This window comes from Notolepis coatsorum (assembly GCF_963971535.1).
Source record: "Notolepis coatsorum genome assembly, chromosome: 2".
NCBI lineage: Eukaryota > Metazoa > Chordata > Actinopteri > Aulopiformes > Paralepididae > Notolepis > Notolepis coatsorum.
Genome location: NC_140166.1, coordinates 50,964,739 through 50,984,091, shown reverse-complemented (window position 1 = coordinate 50,984,091; position 19,353 = coordinate 50,964,739). Strand labels below are relative to the sequence as shown.

Below are 19,353 nucleotides of genomic sequence, written 5' to 3'. Positions count from 1 at the left end.
CTCTCTCTCTCTCTCTCTCTCTCTCTCTCTCTCTCTCTCTCTCTCTATCTCTCTCTTTCTCTCTCTCTCTCTCTCTCTCTCTCTCTCTCTCTCTCTCTCTCTCTCTCTCTCTCTCTCTCTCTCTCTCTCTCTCTCTCTCTCTCTCTCTCTCTCTCTCTCTCTCACCTTTGTAAAACACTCATGAGACCAAAAAAAATGGCTTTGAAAACAATATGTAAAGATATATAAGATGGTATATATATACATATTGTTCACACTATGGTGAGGCATGAGACATGGTGTTTACACATTCAAGTGGTTAGGGCTGGGCAATACCACAATAACGATAATTATCGCGATATATTTTAATAATCGATATCGAAAAAATAAATTGAAAAAAAAAGAATATCGGATTTTTGTTGTTGTTGTTAAACCCAGAGACAGTGGACAGACTTGTCTTTCTTGCCTGCAACTTAAAGTAATGGCTTTGCTTGTCCAAATGACAATACTGACCAAATTGAGATTTATTTTTGCTCTTGTCCATTTATTTTGTTTGCTTTCTAATGTAAAATACAGTTTGAAACAGTCTGTACACAGTAGGCTATGTGTGCTAGCAGAGCTAGTCTCCAGTCACGAGTCACAGTGCACATACATGTGCAGTGGTTTGTCCACCAAAAAAGGTCCAAAAGATAGAAAAGAAACTAGCAGAGCCAGAACTGTTCAACTCCCCTGATGCCACAGCCAGCAGAGAACCCTGTTAACTATTGCTTTCAAACCAGCTGCAGCCTGAGAACTGGAGTGAGAGGGGCTGTAACACAAAATATGGCTGCAACGACAAAGAAGTGCTGCAAAATAAACATACATCTGTTGTTTAAAAAAATATATATAATTTTTTTTTAATACTTATAACAATTATGGATATTGCGTGATATGATATTGTTATCGATATCATTATCGCGATATCATTTTTGGCCATATCGCCCAGCCATACAAGTGGTTATAGTGTAACAGAGTATTTTCTGTTTCCCAAATAATAGATTCTTATCAAACTGGTGAACTTACACGCCTGTAGCCCCTAAAGCTGCTCAAATACACATTTTGTTCAGTTTTGTTTCTAGAAGTAGAGCAGGTTGCAACCCTAAGTATTACTCTCTCCAAAACCAAGACTTCTCCCCAAGCAGAAACCATTTATGAGTAACGTATACCTACTCCCATTATGGGCGGTAAGTATGTACACAAAGTTAAAACACATTCTGTCCTCAAGTAGATAATGTTTTTTTTGGGTTATCAATGAATAAAAAAAATTACATGTATTAACTCTAGAATTGCCACAGTTATCTATAATAGCAACAATAAAGAAGTGCCAACCACATATTATTATAATAATTCATCCAGTTTTCTTTTAAGTGTTTTGGTTAATCAGTGTTTACCAATTGTATATTATTGTTTTTTTTGTTCCAAGTGTTATTTTTCACTAACAAAATAATAAAAGAAAAATACTCATTTAATCAGATTAATCACTTTATTCAAATTGAGGATTTATTTTGAGGATATAAAAAAAAATTGAATAATTTTTTTATTTAGATGTTTTAATAAAAAACGCCCGTTCGAAAAACCCTGACGAAGTTTGAATCACTTTATAAATGTTTTTATAATATAGTTTGAGGATAAAAGAAAAATATATATATTATACATTTTTATAATTTTTATAATTTTTTAATAAAAAACGAAGGTTCGAACGTCCGTTCGAAAAACCCTGAGGAAGGATTAAGGATTTAGTTTGAGAAAAAAGAAAAAAAATTATAAAATCTCTAATTTTTAATAAAAAAATTTAAATTAAAAACAAAGGGTCGAACCTCCTTTCGCAAAAGCCTGACGAAGTTTGAATCACTTTATTCAAATTGAGGATTTAGTTTGAGGGAAAAAAATAAAAAGATTTTATAAAATTATTATTTTTTTTAATTTTTTATTAAAAACGAAGGTTTGAACGTCCGTTCGAAGTACCCTGACGAAGTTTGAATCCCAAAAACAGGCTTCGGGGACGCTTCTATTTTTTTTACCAACGGATTTTCAGTTCCGCGTTCGCGATCTGCGATCTGATTGGCCACTGACGTTTCTGGTGCGATCTGATTGGCTATGTTCTATATATATTCAACAAGAGAGGGAGTGAAGCCGAAGTGCTGTAGTTGTGGTGGGGAGCATAGTGTAGCGTTTCGGGGGTGCGAGGTGATGATGAAGGAGGTCGCGGATCGGAGAGAGAGAAGGGAGGGTAAGTTGACGTATGCTGGGGCGGTTAGCAGGGCAGGACAGGGTAGCCAAGAAAGGGTGCAGGGGGTTGAAGGAGGGCATTTGGCAGTGAGGGTAGAGCAGGTGGAAAGAGAGAGGGGAAGGGAGGAGAAATTAGGTATTGTGGCCTTCGTGGCAGGGGTAGTTACTGGTATGGCAGAGGCTAAGGGTAGAACAGAGATGGTGAAGATGATTGTTAGGATAGCGGTTCAACATCTGGGATTGGAAGGTCTGGACTGGAAGGAGGTGTGTAATGAATTGGCTGAGGGGGCTGCGAGGGACAAGGCTGCGAGGGACAAAGCAGCCCAGGATAAGATAGCAGGGGGCAAGGATGGTCCCGCGGAGGGGGGCTCAGGCAGGAAGTAGCAGCAGTAGCTGCACTCCAATGGACAATGTAGTTGATGACGGGGTCCAGTAGAAGAAGAAAAAGAAGGTGAAGAAGGAGAAAAAGGAGAAGAAGAAGAGCCCATAAAAAGAATTGCGGAGGGCAGTAATACGCCACGATGCGTCTACTCTGCCGGAAATTCAAATAAGAAGAAGAAGAAGAAGATCTCATTGTGCATCTTTGAACAGTACTGAACAGTACTGAACAGATAGACTAAACAACATAGATTGAATCCTGCATTTCTCAACCAAGGTGCCTTGGCTACCGTTTTGCTGTGGAAAGGTGAGTGTCCACAACGGCTAGCTAGCTGTTCTACTTGAATACTGAATGTTAATATTCAATCAGACAATATTGAATACTCAATGTTAATTCAGGTTGACAGTTGACAGGGGGCTGGAAAGTTGATTTAATAAAAGAAAAAAGACTTAATTTAATCAGATTAATCACTTTATTCAGATTGAGGATTTAGTTTGAGGATATACAAAAACAGAAAAAAATGAATTCATAAAAAAAAATTATAATAATTTTTTTTATTTAATTTTTTTTTATTAAAAACAAAGGTTCTCGAACCCTGACGAAGTTTGAATCACTTTATTCAAACTGAGGATTTAGTTTGAGGATATATATATAAAAAAAGAAAAATTATAAAATTATAATTTTCTTAAATTTTATTAAAAACGAAGGTTCGAACGTCTGTTCGAAGAACCCTGACGAAGTTTGAATCCCAAAAACAGGCTTCGGGGACAGCCTTACCATACATATTATTTATATTCAAATGGAACTCAAAACATGTTCCGTTGTGATGTCACAGTATGATGTCTTAATAGATCATTCTAGAACATTTGTGATGTCACAGTATGATGTCATAATAGAACATTCTACAACATTTGTGATATCACAGTATGATGCCATAATCAAACATTCTAGAACAGTTGTGTTCTATATATATTCAACGAGTCCTACTGAACTGTACTCTACTGAACAGATAGACTAAACAACATAGATTGAAGCCTGCATTTCTTAACCAAGGTGCCTTGCCTACCGTTTTGCTGTGGAAAGGTGAGTGTCCACAACGGCTAGCTAGCTGTTCTACTTGAATATGGTAATGTTATAATTGGGTGGTGGGTAGGATGGATTAGTCGGCGAAGTCACACGTGTTAGATATCAATCTGATTGACAGTACAAGAAAGCCAATGGTAATTATCCATTAGAAGAATATATTGGTCTACAATTGTGTCCATCAACCAGTTTCGTGACCATCAGCCAATGCGTGTGGCCCGGCCTTCAGAGGGCGGGTTCAGTTGTCACATATAAACGGGGAGTTCCTCTGTTTCGCGCACTCAACTCGTCTTCCCTTGTTGTGATAAGACTTGTTCTTCTACCTCCAGACAAAATGAGGGAAATTGTCCATCTCCAAGCCGGTCAGTGTGGAAACCAGATTGGAGCAAAGGTTAGTAAATATTCTGTTTTTAATATCCAAGATAAAGCAGAATCCTCGGTCGACGGTTAGTTCAGAGCCCGGTGCTTTGTGTGCGTGTCTGTAACCACAGTACCACACCCTGCCGTTACCAATGTCACTGGCTTTCATGTCAAATAATTGTCATCTGTTTTCAATTATATTGTTGTTGCACATTGATATTGTGGTGATGTTTTGTCTAATCACTTTGCATCATTTCATTTAGCCATTTTTGCGACATTATTTGTGACGACGGTTGACTTTCTTTTTGTGACGACGGTTGACATTTTTTCTCTAAACTATCCAGATTATGTAAATTATTAAGTATATTATAAATCTATTTTGGCCCATATGTTTTGGATTACTAAATGAAGACGTATATTTTTTACATGAATAAGCTTAATTTAACATTACTATACATTTGGCCCACTGCAATGCGCAAAAAAAGAAGTAGGTTTAACGTTAGTCCTGGGGACAACTCGATGCCATCGTTGTAATTAAAGTATTGCAGTTGTAACGAAACTCCCAATGACCTTAATCGTCGCAGTTAAAACATTATTGTGATGTTTTTCTTTCATAATTAATGCTCAACGGCCTGCATCGGATGTGGGCGGTTAGTCAATGACGTCAGCACGAACATTTCAAAATGGTCGTTTATGGATTTCAGCCAGCGGTTCCCGCGCGTGCGCCCAGTGCTTCACGGAGGGAGATTTTCACATTTCTGCGCCAGTGACGGACAGTCTACTAATGATGATGACATGTGTTCTAAATTGTGAAAAATGTAACATATTACGTAAACATGGAATTAGTTGATCCCCTGGGCTTGGAAGAATAATAGGGTTTGTGCCATTGCTCGTATATTATTGCTTAATGCTTACCTAATTCAATGACTTATCTCTTTCAGTTCTGGGAGGTGATTAGTGATGAACACGGCATTGACCCAACGGGCACATACGGCGGAGACAGTGACCTGCAGTTGGACAGGATCAATGTCTACTACAATGAAGCATCGGGTAACTTTTAATTTTGGGAATTCCTAATTGGATGACATTCCATTTAGCCGAGTTCAATTGCTGTTGTGTTTTTCTGACTTGCTCTCCCCTCTCTTTCCCCTAGGTGGTAAATACGTGCCCCGTGCTGTGCTTGTCGACCTAGAGCCAGGGACTATGGACTCAGTGAGATCCGGACCCTTCGGCCAGATCTTCAGACCAGACAACTTTGTGTTCGGTAGGTAATGAAATTGTCATAGATTGTGTGACAGACACAATGTGATTGTATTTGTGTTATTTAGTTGCAGTGCCATGTTTGGCCACTAAGTGGTGCTCCATTGTTTGTGCCTGATGTAGCTACAGTTTTAATTTGATTTAACCTGAGCCAGTGACTTCTTCACTTCCTGTTCCAACTGACGTCAGACGGCAGCATCAAGGGTCAACTTGTTATAGTAGTTTCCCTAGTAACGATGTGGCTAGTAGTTTTAATATAGTTGTGTATATTGAATAATGCTGTATGGCCATAGTCCTTATTGTATAATTTGTAAATAATAAATGAGTTTGTGCCAAATCCCAAAAGCAATGTCTAAGCTATTGTGCTGCTAAGCTATCCTGGTACTGTTCATGCTGACAAGTTGACGTCACACAGCCAGACATGTTACATTTAATGTTGCCACATGTCCTGTGCAATGGTGTAAAGTATTTTTACTCAAAAGCACTGTACCAAGGTATATTTTTGAGGGAACTTTGTACTTCTACTGTACTACATTTCAATGGAAATATTTATCAGTTACTTTGAAGAAATAGAATTTTTCATGCGAGACGTGTCATGGGTAGATGAAGCTGATTCACATTTTAAGTCTTGTCAAACTTCAAGAGGACATTGATGGGAGCAACCATAACTGGACCACACATAAAAATATATAAACACATTACATTTTTATACTTAATAAAGAAATACTTTATATTCAGTGGCTAGTTCTAGCTGAAGCCAAACTAGAATGGAGAATTAAGACAACTCCTTCCCTCCACTAGTCTGAGGGTCCACCTTGGGCAAGTGTTGGTACCCTCTCTAGCCTCCCTACCTAGGGATACAGGGGCCGCACTGCCCTGTGTGTGTGCATAGGGATACGTAAAGGCTAAGGGGAGAACCCTGAAAGAAAACCGCACTGCCTTGTGTGTAGGAATACGCAATGGCTAGGTCCTCACCGACAATGGGGTTACCTGTAAGGAAGGGCATTCAAGGTATAAAACTAGTATCGTAAATAGGGTTGAATGGTTTTACTTATTAAAACCAAATATCCTAGCTACTCTGCGTTGTGTGTAATCCGTTGTTAAAACCCTATTACTGATAAAGGCCAACCCGGCCTGTTGGACGGCAGCGAAGAGAGCAAAATGAAGAGAAGAGTCGAGCTAATGGTAAAATACTTGTTTATTTCAAAGTCAGGAAGTGAATAACAAGGAAAAATGGATTCTGCAATGATATAAGGGTACTCAAGTACTATGCCACCGATCCCTTATATCAGACTAATGTTAAAGTAGATTAAAGAATGGTCTTGTGGTTTCCTCGGAGGTCGTCTCTTCTTCCTAAGAACAAAAAGAGAGTCTGTTCTCGTGCCGTCTCGTTCCAGTGGGGGTGCGTCAAAAAGCGTCTCTCTCGGTGTGTCTCTTTCCTGCTCTCCATGGCAGGCTATTTAAATGCTTTGACTCCTCCTCCTAGAATGCACTGGAACTTTACATCAGAGGGGAGGACCTCTTCAATATGATTGGCTTAAGGCGCACAGTGGGCCATTTTGGACCAGGTCTGACGTCAGACATTACTTATTAAAGGGGAACTATTTTACTATTTCTTTCACTATTTGGGCACTTTTACACAATTCCTGTGAGTCTATGGAACACCTCTGTAATATATATATATTTTTTATTCATTGTTTTGTATTTCTAATCAAGTCCTCAAAAACAGCATTTTTCTACCTCAAGATCTCGAGCCGTTTTGAGCCTGGGCTCCTAAACCACTGCGCCGGGTCCCACCGCCTGAACATTAACATGCAGCGGTGTCTGACATCACATATCGCGCACATTTTCAAATGACTCAGTTCAGTGAGGGTGAATATTGTGAGAGGAGAATTGGAAGAATGCGCCAATATGAGAATTTTGAGACATAGATCATATTAATATAAGTTCACATAGCTAGGAAACAATGCTAAACACTCAAAAAGGCCATTTATAAGATAGTTCCCCTTTAAGAGGCCGTCCTTAAAATATATATTGTTTTGGATTTTTAGCTTTTAAAGGTATTTAGATTAATCTTACTATCTTAAAATCCCAGGGATATTTTCTAACTCTAATAAACTAATAGCTTAACGCTTTTGTAGACTTTCCTAGTGACTTAAATACCTAAGTTAACCTATTTTTAATTAAAATGTAAGAATCTCCTTTATACCTGATTTTGCTGACTGCTTTTAGATTTACCAACTATAGTTTAACAAATACTTTATCCTTAAATCAAAGTATTTACTCTCCAACTATCTAGGTCTGATATGTTTAACTATATTTCCCACCAAGTCCTACATAAGGTTTTTAAGCTAACCAACTTTACTATTTCCTGTATTGGTTTATGGCTTTAGCAGGACAGCTGCATTTTCGGGAGTATCCTGTTTACAGTATCAGTTGGGGGTGCCTACGGGCCAACAGACCATTTCTATGCAGTCCTTTGTTTCTAAGTTCTCGCATGGGGGAAGGAGACAAAAGCCTGTGTTTACGGTTACTTACTATAATGCAATCACTTGTCTCCAGACTTAAAGTCTGTGTACCGTGGCAGAGGCCAAAGGGCGTGAGAGGAATTTAATCACTCTTCTCTCAGACCTACTCGAATAGCCTTTTGGCGGCCTAGCAGAATAATACCAGAAATGACTATTCTAAAGTGTGTGCACTGGACCTTTACAATTTATCAGCTTAGTCCCAGTAGCGGCCGACCTTGGGGAAATACAGATTTCAATACTTTCCCTCCCATTTCCTACAGTAATTACAGTTTGAGCCTAGGAAATATACTACAGTTCCCCGGTTGGGGATTTAAAAATCCCCATATACCTGTTATTATTTTCTCAATCGAACTGTTCGTACACCGTACAGATACCATAATTTTCTAACCTTTAGCAAGACTCACCAGAAGACCAAAAACGTAAAGAATTTCTAAAAACCACAGTCATCACCCTCGTTATTCACTTTCACACACAGTTATCAGTTATTAGAAGTTGATTTCCAGTCTAGGTCCGTTTCTCTATACAAAGAGAACATCGTCCCATTTATCAGCTTTTTTGTTTATTTCACTATACTTATGTGTATTTAACCAAACATGTCTGTTTTGTGTGTCTGACTCTGAAAGAAAAAGGATTATTACATCGCACCAAAAGATTTAAACATTTCTTAAGAAAAGAGGGAGCCCAAAATCAAACAATATATACAATTCTGCTCCCTCCATGGATCGCTGAGACCTCCAATTAGCATTAGCTTTCATCCTGCAAGTTATCCCTCATCAACCTCCTGCGGTTTCTTGATAACTCTTTGTGGTCGAGGACATCCTTCTGGACTTGTGCTAATCACGGTCTCCTTCCGGTTGTGTGCAGTCTTGATACTGCTCCAGTCTTCACAGAAGGAAAACATGTTTTCCTCTGTCCGGTTATTGCTATTTGGATTTGTTATGTACAACAGACAATTTGAATGGAAGATCACATTTCCATGCCAGATACACCTCTACTGTTCTGCATTGATAATACATTTGTTTTCCAAATTAGTTATCTATAAATTTCATGGCTTCTTATCGTTAATATTCAAAAAATTCACATGTCTCTCATTACTTTGTGCTGTACTCTATTTACTAGACCAATGTCTCAAGTTCAACACAGTAGTATACACCCCACCACCCTTTGAGTGTGGAACATTATTAATTTTCACGATCATACCTCCATTTCTGGACAGCTTCCTCGGGGCCCGGACAGCCAGTACTGACGAGACCCCTCCTCCAGCAGTCCCTACATTTTTCACACACTCTGCCCGCCTCTAACAAGCCATCACAGAGTCCCCCATAAGCCAATTATCAATTGCACATGTCCACACCCTACACCAAAACTATTTGGCCAATGTCGACCAAAATCTACTGAGCTTATCCATGTACAGAGAATCATGTTTTTCCAACACTTTACCATCCATCGCGACACAACCTTCCAGATCCTAAATCTGGATTCTCAATGGGCGGAGAACATAATCATGAACCAGCTCTAGTCCATCCACTTTGTTCTCAGTCCACTATATAGACATATACTACCAGTCCCGCTGTGTCGCCACCATCCTCCGTTCCTAAGAAAAAATAGAGAAAAGAAACAAAAACAAAGAAAAACATGCCAAAACAAATGAAAACAATAACCAAAACTTGTGCGTGTCGTTCTTCAACCACGCCCTAAGAAACAAAATCAACCTATTATCTATGGGCATAACCACCCCCGTATATACTAAGAAAGAGAAAGAAAAAATCAAAAGAAGAAACAAAATGAAAACTTCCGGCCTGAGGCAGAAATTGCTTGTAAAAAACTAGGAAAGAAAAATTAAAATAAATAAACTCCTATCTATTATTCATGATTGTTAATGTCCGTCTATCAATATCATCTTAATTTCTTAATCATGTAGTCCACCCTTTGACCAATCTAATTATTGCTCAAGCATGGATTTTTACTACTGGTCACTAACTGAAGCAGTACCATATCATTACTCTTTCTAATATTAAATGTTCCAAAAATCTGTTTTACTACCATTTTGTTGTTAGTACGATTAGCCATGCAACTGTCAGTTACTCCATCTTCCACTTGCCTACATTAGTCACACATCCATTTTAGTAACTTGCACACATAACCTAATCCCCTAACCTATCTACATCGCTTCTGTTCTATTTTTATTCTACTCAATAGCATTTTTTATTCAATTCATTTTTATTTTGAATACCTATCTATATATTTTTTTTTATTCTGCCGATGGCCTCTGCAGACATGACCTTTGAAAATGACCTTTCAGTCCACAGGTCCAGCAAACCTGTCCTTGTTCCCTCGGTTATGGGGCCCTGTGGGCCCCCCGCCTGTATCCGACAGTCCATCTGTTGGCCCGCCCCCCTTGAGCCTGTTCCGGGGAGAAAGCCACATACCTGTTCCGTTCAGCTGCCGTCCTTTGAGCCTGGTGTGGGGAGGGGTCTGGAAACTCACCCCGCCCGAGGCTTTCTTGATCCCGGCGGCCTAGTTCTGACGCCCGAAGCATGATATCACAAACTGTACCACTCAGCAGTCCGTTCTTTCTAGCCAGTTCTTGCTCCAGTCTCTGCGTCTCGTGTGCGGCTTGACCAATCGCCCGCTGTATCTTCATCAGGTCTCGATGAACCGCCTCATGTCGCTCGAACGCTTCTATAAACGCTCTCCTTTGCTTGTAGGTTTGCCCCCTTTCCTCCATCTCGGCGCTGGCGGTCTGACTTCCCGTCTCTGGGCCCCGCCTCTCATTCCGGCTCTGGGGTTGGAGGGGTTCTAGACAGGGGGGGGCTTGTGGGCTGTGGACACTGTTCTTGATACCGACCCTGGTTTTGCCCGTAGCCGGCCCTACCTCTGTTCACCCATCGAGGGCCTCCTCCTCTGGGTTGAAAGTCCTGATCACAGTCCCTCGATATATGTCAGAGATTTCCGCACGGCCAGCACTCTATTGACCCTGGCTGAGGTCTGGATCCATTCGCTCCACCTCTTCTGTTTCCACCTCGTCCCGGTGACTGCCAGGGTGGTCTCCTCGGATTTTGTTGCGGTTCTTGCGCCGGACCCCCCTGTGTTGGAGGCAAGTTTAACATTCCAAGTCCTTCTGACCGGGTCGTCACATGAGGGAAATCAGTCATATTTAAATCAATCAGGTTAATGTCACTGCTCAATGCGGTCATTGAAGTGTCTGCAGAGGTTATTGGCACCTCCCCACTATTGGCCTGACTATTGTTGGCCATTTCTATATTGCTTCTTTTTTATTTTTTATTTTTTTACAGGTTATTTAACTAGACTTATTGTCAACTCTCGTTTTAATTTTTCTATTTACTTCTAATTTCTTCTATCAAAGTTGGTGAATTTGCTCTACATTAACCATTCACCCGCTCATGCACTCATATTATTACTGGTTTGGAAAAACAAGTTTCTCTGTATTTTAAACTATTTTTACAAACTTGAGTTAAAATTCACTCACACTTTCAGATTCTACTGGTGCAGACAGGAATCGATAAGACGCTTATTATACTATACCCAGACTTTTAACAGTCAATTGTTCCCCAGTTGGAGTTTGGAATCGTCAGCACTGCTTCTGTCCGCCCCCGAGCAGCTATGGAGAAATAAAGAAAAAACATACACTTAATTAGCAGTGGCATTTCCCTTTCACAATCCATCATTATCTTTAAGCATGGAATGTCGGGCACCTCTATACTAATATCACTTTAGAGAGAATTAGTGCAATTTATTTGAATTATAACGACTCAGCCTTAGCTGCGTTTTGTCCTTTGTCCAATCTGGAAAACTGGATCTTCCAATCATTCTTTCGTGTATCCCCTCACACGACTCTGCGGACTACCCATTGTACATCAACCTCTCCCATTTGTTTCTGGTACGTTGATGGTCCTTTCCTTTGAACAATGAGAATTATTTCCACAGCCTATCATTTCTAAACATTTGTGCTGGATATGGTAATTTAGTTGATTAAAATGTCTTCTTCACCTTAATGAATTTGTAATTCTTTTCTCATAAAATATTCTAAATCCTATTGCCCTTTAAATGACTATGTGTAGATTTAATTCTCTAATATTAGCTTCTATGTGTTGCTGTATTTGTTTCTATCTGAGAAAGCCTAATATGTATTCTTATCTTACATCACATATTACATTGCAGTATTCACATAATTTACTCATAATTAATACACCATTCCCCCTTTTAACACCTTAACCTTAGGTGTTAAATGTCAACCGCCATCATCTCACGAGGAAACAAATAAACCTTCAGTGACTCATACCACCGAAACCTCGCGCTTGGCGCAGCGTCCCACACCTGTCTTATAAATCACAGGCGCAGACACCACTCCTAATGAATCCCCTGCAGACCAATGATATCCCACAGGTCTGCCATTCGCAGCCCAAGACATCCCCTCCCAGTTTGCAACCTGAAAGAGAATCCCCGGGCTCCCCACAAGGATATTCAAAATTCACACAACCTCCATCTACCGCTGCCCTCACACAGCATCTCAGATTCACACCAATAACAACAAACACCCCCACCATAAGCCCCACACATAAGATGACACAAAGCCTAATGCCGTACCCAAACGCACCCCTCGACCCCCTGATTCCTCAGAGGGGGAGTTGGGAGCCGGTACCCTGTTGAAATGAAAAAAGATTACACCTTCTTCGCCGAAACCTAAATACAACCGTGGCAGGCAAGAATCCCTACCACCGAACCACCAACTCACACATAACGCCAAAGTACACCTTGACTTACGGTCTCACCACCCTGAACGCAACACAAAAGACACTGACATGGAGCCCCCGCCTTACCAGCCGGAGCTCGTCCAGATGCAAAGGAAAAAGTATGATCGCCATGCCGACCAAAGCGTAGCGCCACTGGTTCAACACGACCGGCCGCCACCCAGGGACCACATCATATGGTCCATATGCAGCCTCGTCAGCCTGAACCCGCGTTGCCCCGGGTCAGCAGCGCTTCACTTCTCTGTTAAGTCAAGGGACCGGAAGGTGGCTGGAGACCCTGAGCGAGCCATAGAGTATGGCCCCACCGCCTGCTGCCACGACATCATCACCCTGACGCTGGCCATTACCACTATCACCGCATCCATCCATGCCGCCATCACCATCCTGTGGGTGTTAACTAAACCAACACTAGAAACCTACAGACCACCCTAGCACCACCCAATCCAGTACACAAACCCACCGAAAATATCAATAAACAAATAAACAAGTCCACCCTTCACCCCCAAGTCAAACAGGAGAGAAAGAGAGAGCGTAGAGAGCTCGTTCCATTGTAAACCCGCACACTTAACCCAGTCTAACTCAGCTGCACATCCAACCTGCATGAGCCACTAGGCCCACCGAACCAACTTAATAACGAGGGAGAGTGAGAAAGAGAAGGGGGGAATTTGAGTGAGCACATCACTGTATCACATCGCACTCCTAATGCACACCTGTGCCACCCCATTTGCACTTAAACTAAACCTCCACCTCACTCAAACTAAACCTCCACTTCCCCCATTACCTCGCCCTCATATTAACCACATAACACTGCAACCGAATACCAAATAGAAAGTCAACTCAGACTTCAACGTCATCCCCGTGACAAGGGAGAAAGAGAGAGAGAGAAAGAGGGAAAGAGAGCGGGAGGGGGAGGAGGGAGGGGGAGGAGGGTGAGGGAAGGAGGGGGAAGAGAGAGACCGGGGGAGGGGGGAGGGGGGAGGAGAGGGAGGGGGAGGGGGGAGGAGAGAGATGGAAGGAGGGGGGAGGAGAGGGAGAAAGAGAGGAGGGGGGGAGGATGGAAGCTGGGAGAGGGAGAGAGAGTGAGAGAGGAGGGGGGGCTGGGATCCCACCTCCCCCACATCCCACTACTAGACTAAACCATACTACCACTGCTTAACAATCTAACCTTACTATCAAATTAATCCTTAGAAGAAAAAAACATCCTGTGTGTAGGAAAACATGAAAACCAAAGCAGCTCTGAATGGAAACCTAAACCTGGCCTCTGCCGCACCCTACTGCAATCCCAAACAAACACCACCTAGAAAAAATAAATCCCTCAAAATGGACGCCCCGCGCCCCTACCAAGATAATAAACACGGCGCCCCCACCCAAGATGGCCGCGCTCCTTGTTTACATGCCAAGTCGTAGTACTAGTACATCGCGATACATCCCGAGAGTCCCATCCTGCTACGTCGTTAGCCTAGGTAGCTTAGCATATTAGCTTCGTTAGCCCTTTGTGTGATAGCCAGCGCGGCTAGTTAGCATTAGCTTAGCTTTAACCACGACACCGCAATAACATCCCTCAAACGGCATATTGTCTCGTAGTGTCGAGCGGCCCGACACACCGCAACGTTAGCACAACACAGCCCCACGCCGCAGCAGAACTTTTAATCACCTTAAGCGCTAGTATACAGATTTAATCAAAACAAAAACATTACAACATACATAGGCCATCTCAAACACTAGCTTGACCCCGCCGCCGGCTGCCGCCATTGGTCTAGCAGAGCACAGAACGACTTCCGGGTCAAACTATTCGCCTCATTCGACTCTATTTCATTAAAAAATTACCTTAAACCCACCGAATTCGAAAATTCCAACGTACACTACACATCCCAGTGACCCCAACACACTTCCGATCCACTCCATACACTCGATACCCCGACGCCCCGTCCATAATCAACTTCGCTCGCCCCCGCGGCTAACGTAGCAGCTAACGACTGCAGCGACCCAACGGCCCCAGAGAAAACGGCGTTATCTATTACATTTCCCCGCGGTTGCTGGCCACCAGAATTTCATAATAATACAACAATAACCTGCACAGTTTTGTCATTCATTCCTAACCACTAACAGACACTCAAACATACATAATTAGTGAAACACATTACCATAGTCACAAACAACCATTCACTTCCAGTGCTTGTACATCGTATCCCCCAACCTAAGATTCACATTTTACAATACATTTTTCAATAGTTTCTGCGCGCCCATTTTCACCGCGCTTAAGAGCATTAGTACACAATACATGCAATGCACATCTACATTGCAAACAGTTTTAATGAAACGACCTGTTGCTAAGAGCTTTTTGTCCCCGTTTTGCCACGACGAACGTGTCGAAATAGAATGCCGAAACTAAACACGTTCTAATCGGATTTGCTGCGGCTTTTTGCTTTATGCAATTAACCTTCTCACAGGTCAACAAGCAAATCCCGCCTATCCTTCTAACCAACCCTCAATATCGGATCGACTATAGTTAGATCGGCTGATAATTTCAGAAAAAATCCCACCCCCGTTGAAAACTACCGAGGTGCCGGCTAATCTGAATAATATTTTCAAAAGCCTACACGTTATGCTTCGAACAAGCCCATCCACCTATTTCACTATACCACGTTTATAATCTCGCGACCCGTGACGATCATCATCATATTAGCGCCCTCTACATATCCACCTGAATCCGCGGATCTGTTTCAGCGTTGGCTTTAGAGCCTGTAAATTCCATCTGCATCGCTCACCGACGTTTAAAATCTTCCCTGCCGCTCGAGAGGCGCCAAAGAACGGAAATTCTGCGTTTGCCCAGCAAGTCGTACAACTCAGTCCACTCACTGCTCAGATTCACGAAAGAAATAACCATCCCATTTCTACGTTCCTTGGAAAGACACGGCCTGTCTTGTATCCCAGGGCGCTCTCCTATCGTACTTTCTAAACACAATGACGAATGTGGCCTTGATCAGGACCACACGCCGGCGCGCAGTACAACCCATCAGTAACCGAATGACCGGCCGGGACATCCCCGCTTTAACTGACATTCTGCCCTATATAATCTATGATCGCCACGCACACTCTGCCTACCCCATTACCCCATGAGGCTATCACATTCTCCAACCCCTGTTCGAACTGAACGCCCCATATTTCCCTCCATCACGGCTCCGTATCCACTCACCTCTTTCGCAGATGTCAGGAATCTGTTGTGATGAATCTCCCAGGACCCGTTCGTTCACGAGCCGTGTGCTCGTTCAGCCGAGAGAAAGAAAAAAAAATCTTGAGCGCTTCAGCCTAGGATCACGTCACCAATTATCGTAAATAGGGTCGAATCGTTTTACTTATTAAAACCAAATATCCTAGCTACTCTGCGTTGTGTGTAATCCGTTGTTAAAACCCTATTACTGATAAAGGCCAACCCGGCCTGTTGGACGGCAGCGAAGAGAGCAAAATGAAGAGAAGAGAGTCGAGCTAATGGTAAAATACTTGTTTATTTCAAAGTCAGGAAGTGAATAACAAGGAAAAATGGATTCTGCAATGATATAAGGGTACTCAAGTACTATGCCACCGATCCCTTATATCAGACTAATGTTAAAGTAGATTAAAGAATGGTCTTGTGGTTTCCTCGGAGGTCGTCTCCTTCCTAAGAACAAAAAGAAAGTCTGTTCTCGTGCCGTCTCGTTCCAGTGGGGGTGCGTCAAAAAGCGTCTCTCTCGGTGTGTCTCATTCCTGCTCTCCGTGGCAGGCTATTTAAATGCTTTGACTCCTCCTTCTAGAATGCACTGGAACTTTACGTCAGAGGGGAGGACCTCTTCAATATGATTGGCTTAAGGCGCATAGTCGGCCATTTTGGACCAGGTCTGACATCAGACATTACTTATTAAGAGGCCGTCCTTAAAATATATATTGTTTTGGATTTTTAGCTTTTAAAGGTATTTAGATTAATCTTACTATCTTAAAATCCCAGGGATATTTTCTAACTAATAAACTAATAGTTTAACGCTTTTGTAGACTTTCCTAGTGACTTAAATACCTAAGTTAACCTATTTTTTATTAAAATGTAAGAATCTCCTTTATACCCGATTTTGCTGACTGCTTTTAGATTTACCAACTATAGTTTAACAAATACTTTATCCTTAAATCAAAGTATTTACTCTCCAACTATCTAGGTCTGATATGTTTAACTATTTCCCACCAAGTCCTACATAAGGTTTTTAAGCTAACCAACTTTACTATTTCCTGTATTGTTTTATGGCTTTAGCAGGACAGCTGCATTTTCGGGAGTATCCTGTTTACAGTATCAGTTGGGGGTGCCTACGGGCCATCTCTTTGTTTCACTCGGGCTTGATCAACAGACCATTTCTATTCAGTCCTTTGTTTCTAAGTTCTCGCATGGGGGAAGGAGACAAAAGCCTGTGTTTACGGTTACTTACTATAATGCAATCACTTGTCTCCAGACTTAAAGTCTGTGTACCGTGGCAGAGGCCAAAGGGCGTGAGAGGAATTTAATCACTCTTCTCTCAGACCTACTCGAATAGCCTTTTGGCGGCCTAGCAGAATAATACCAGAAATGACTCTATTCTAAAGTGTGTGCACTGGACCTTTACAATTTATCAGCTTAGTCCCAGTAGCGGCCGACCTTGGGGAAATACAGATTTCAATACTTTCCCTCCCATTTTCTACAGTAATTACAGTTTGAGCCTAGGAAATATACTACACTAGCTACAAACCAAAAATAATTACTCCAGTGGCGTGGAGTCATCGTCCATCCAACTTCACTGTAGTGGGAAAATAGGGACATAAAACAAAGATGATGATGATGATTCAATATCACTTTCTTTCTCTTACCAAGGTAGAATTGTGAATTTTAAGACCTGAGGTTTTCATCTGGGTATTTCTACTTTTTTTACTTGGTAAACGTAAATAAACTATGTTCCACCACTGGTCCTGTGAGATTAGTGCTGATGTGTTGTTGTTTGCAGGCCAGAGCGGTGCAGGTAACAACTGGGCGAAGGGCCACTACACGGAAGGAGCGGAGCTGGTGGACTCTGTGATGGACGTGGTGAGGAAGGAGGCGGAGAACTGCGACTGCCTGCAGGGCTTCCAGCTCACGCACTCCCTGGGCGGCGGCACGGGCTCCGGCATGGGCACCCTGCTCATCAGCAAGATCCGTGAAGAATATCCAGACCGCATCATGAACACTTTCAGCGTGGTGCCGTCGCCCAAAGTGTCGGACGTAGTCGTTGAGCCTTACAATGCTACGCTGTCGGTCCACCAGCTCGTAGAAAACACAGACGAGACCTTCTGCATTGACAACGAGGCCTTGTACGACATTTGCTTCCGCACCCTCAAACTTACAACCCCCTCATACGGCGACCTCAACCACCTGGTGTCGGCCACCATGAGCGGTGTCACCACCTGCCTCAGGTTCCCCGGACAGCTCAACGCCGACCTGCGCAAGCTGGCCGTCAACATGGTCCCGTTCCCCCGGCTGCACTTCTTCATGCCCGGATTCGCCCCGCTCACCGCCAGGGGCAGCCAGCAGTACAGATCCCTGACGGTCCCAGAGCTCACCCAGCAGATGTTTGACGCCAAGAACATGATGGCCGCCTGCGACCCCCGTCACGGACGCTACCTCACTGTGGCGACCATTTTCCGCGGCCGCATGTCCATGAAGGAGGTCGACGAGCAGATGCTGAATATACAGAATAAGAACAGCAGCTACTTTGTTGAGTGGATCCCCAACAACGTGAAGACCGCCGTCTGCGACATCCCTCCCCGCGGCCTCAAGATGGCGGCCACCTTCATCGGCAACAGCACGGCCATCCAGGAGCTGTTCAAGCGCATCTCCGAGCAGTTCACCGCCATGTTCAGGCGCAAGGCCTTCCTCCATTGGTACACTGGAGAGGGCATGGATGAGATGGAGTTCACTGAGGCGGAGAGCAACATGAACGACCTGGTGTCGGAGTACCAGCAGTACCAGGACGCCACCGCCGACGAGGAGGGCGAGTTCGACGAGGAGGCAGAGGAGGAGGATTTAGCTTAAATTGGGTGTAATGGTGCCTCTACCAAGCTGTGTAATTCACTGACCTGTCAGATGACCTTTCCAGTGTGTTTCCATCATCTGTCCTTATGTTTTGTCACCTTTTTGCTGGCTCTTCTCTTTTTACATGTAATAATAATAAAGTTCCTTTTGCTTAATCTTGGTCTTGGTGTAAACTAGTGATTGATTATCTGGTCTTCAATTCACTGATTCTTGACACAAATGACTGAAATGCAAGGTCTCAAATGATTTTATTATGAAATTTGACAAGTGAAGTGTGATATACTCGGCTTGTGTGGAAGATGGTGATTTTTCACAAAAGGAATCCAGTCCATGGCAACCTAATGCCAAATCATGTGCTAGTTGTATGATTCATAACATGGGGATTTGTTTTTTTAACCAGATTAGTGCACTTATTATTTCCCTTGATGGCCAAATAATCCACCACTGCTAAATGATAACTTTGTTAGGTGTTAAGTCACAAGACTAGTAAAGAACATTAACTTCACATTTTGAGATCTGCCCTCGGTAGCAATGTATCCCTAAGGCCAGATCAAGGCAAATTTACCAAAACAAAGTAAATTTATTGCATGAAATGATGTTCATCTGATATGGGTATTCCTCTGGTCTGGCATAGGGTCATGTGACTTTGACTAGGTGACATGT

At 42.6% G+C, this 19,353-nt stretch overlaps 1 protein-coding gene across 1 annotated transcript; it reads left to right on the top strand.

Annotated features, from left to right (window-relative positions):
• Nucleotides 1-4,043: 4,043 nt before the first annotated feature.
• On the top strand, nucleotides 4,044-18,690 carry LOC311224257 (tubulin beta-1 chain-like; the record flags this gene model as incomplete). The annotated part of the gene is made up of 4 exons (XM_084309170.1): nucleotides 4,044-4,100; nucleotides 5,011-5,119; nucleotides 5,223-5,333; nucleotides 17,627-18,690. 4 exons carry the CDS (start codon nucleotides 4,044-4,046, stop codon nucleotides 18,688-18,690), a joined length of 1,341 nt encoding a protein of 446 aa, XP_084165296.1.
• Nucleotides 18,691-19,353: the final 663 nt, after the last annotated feature.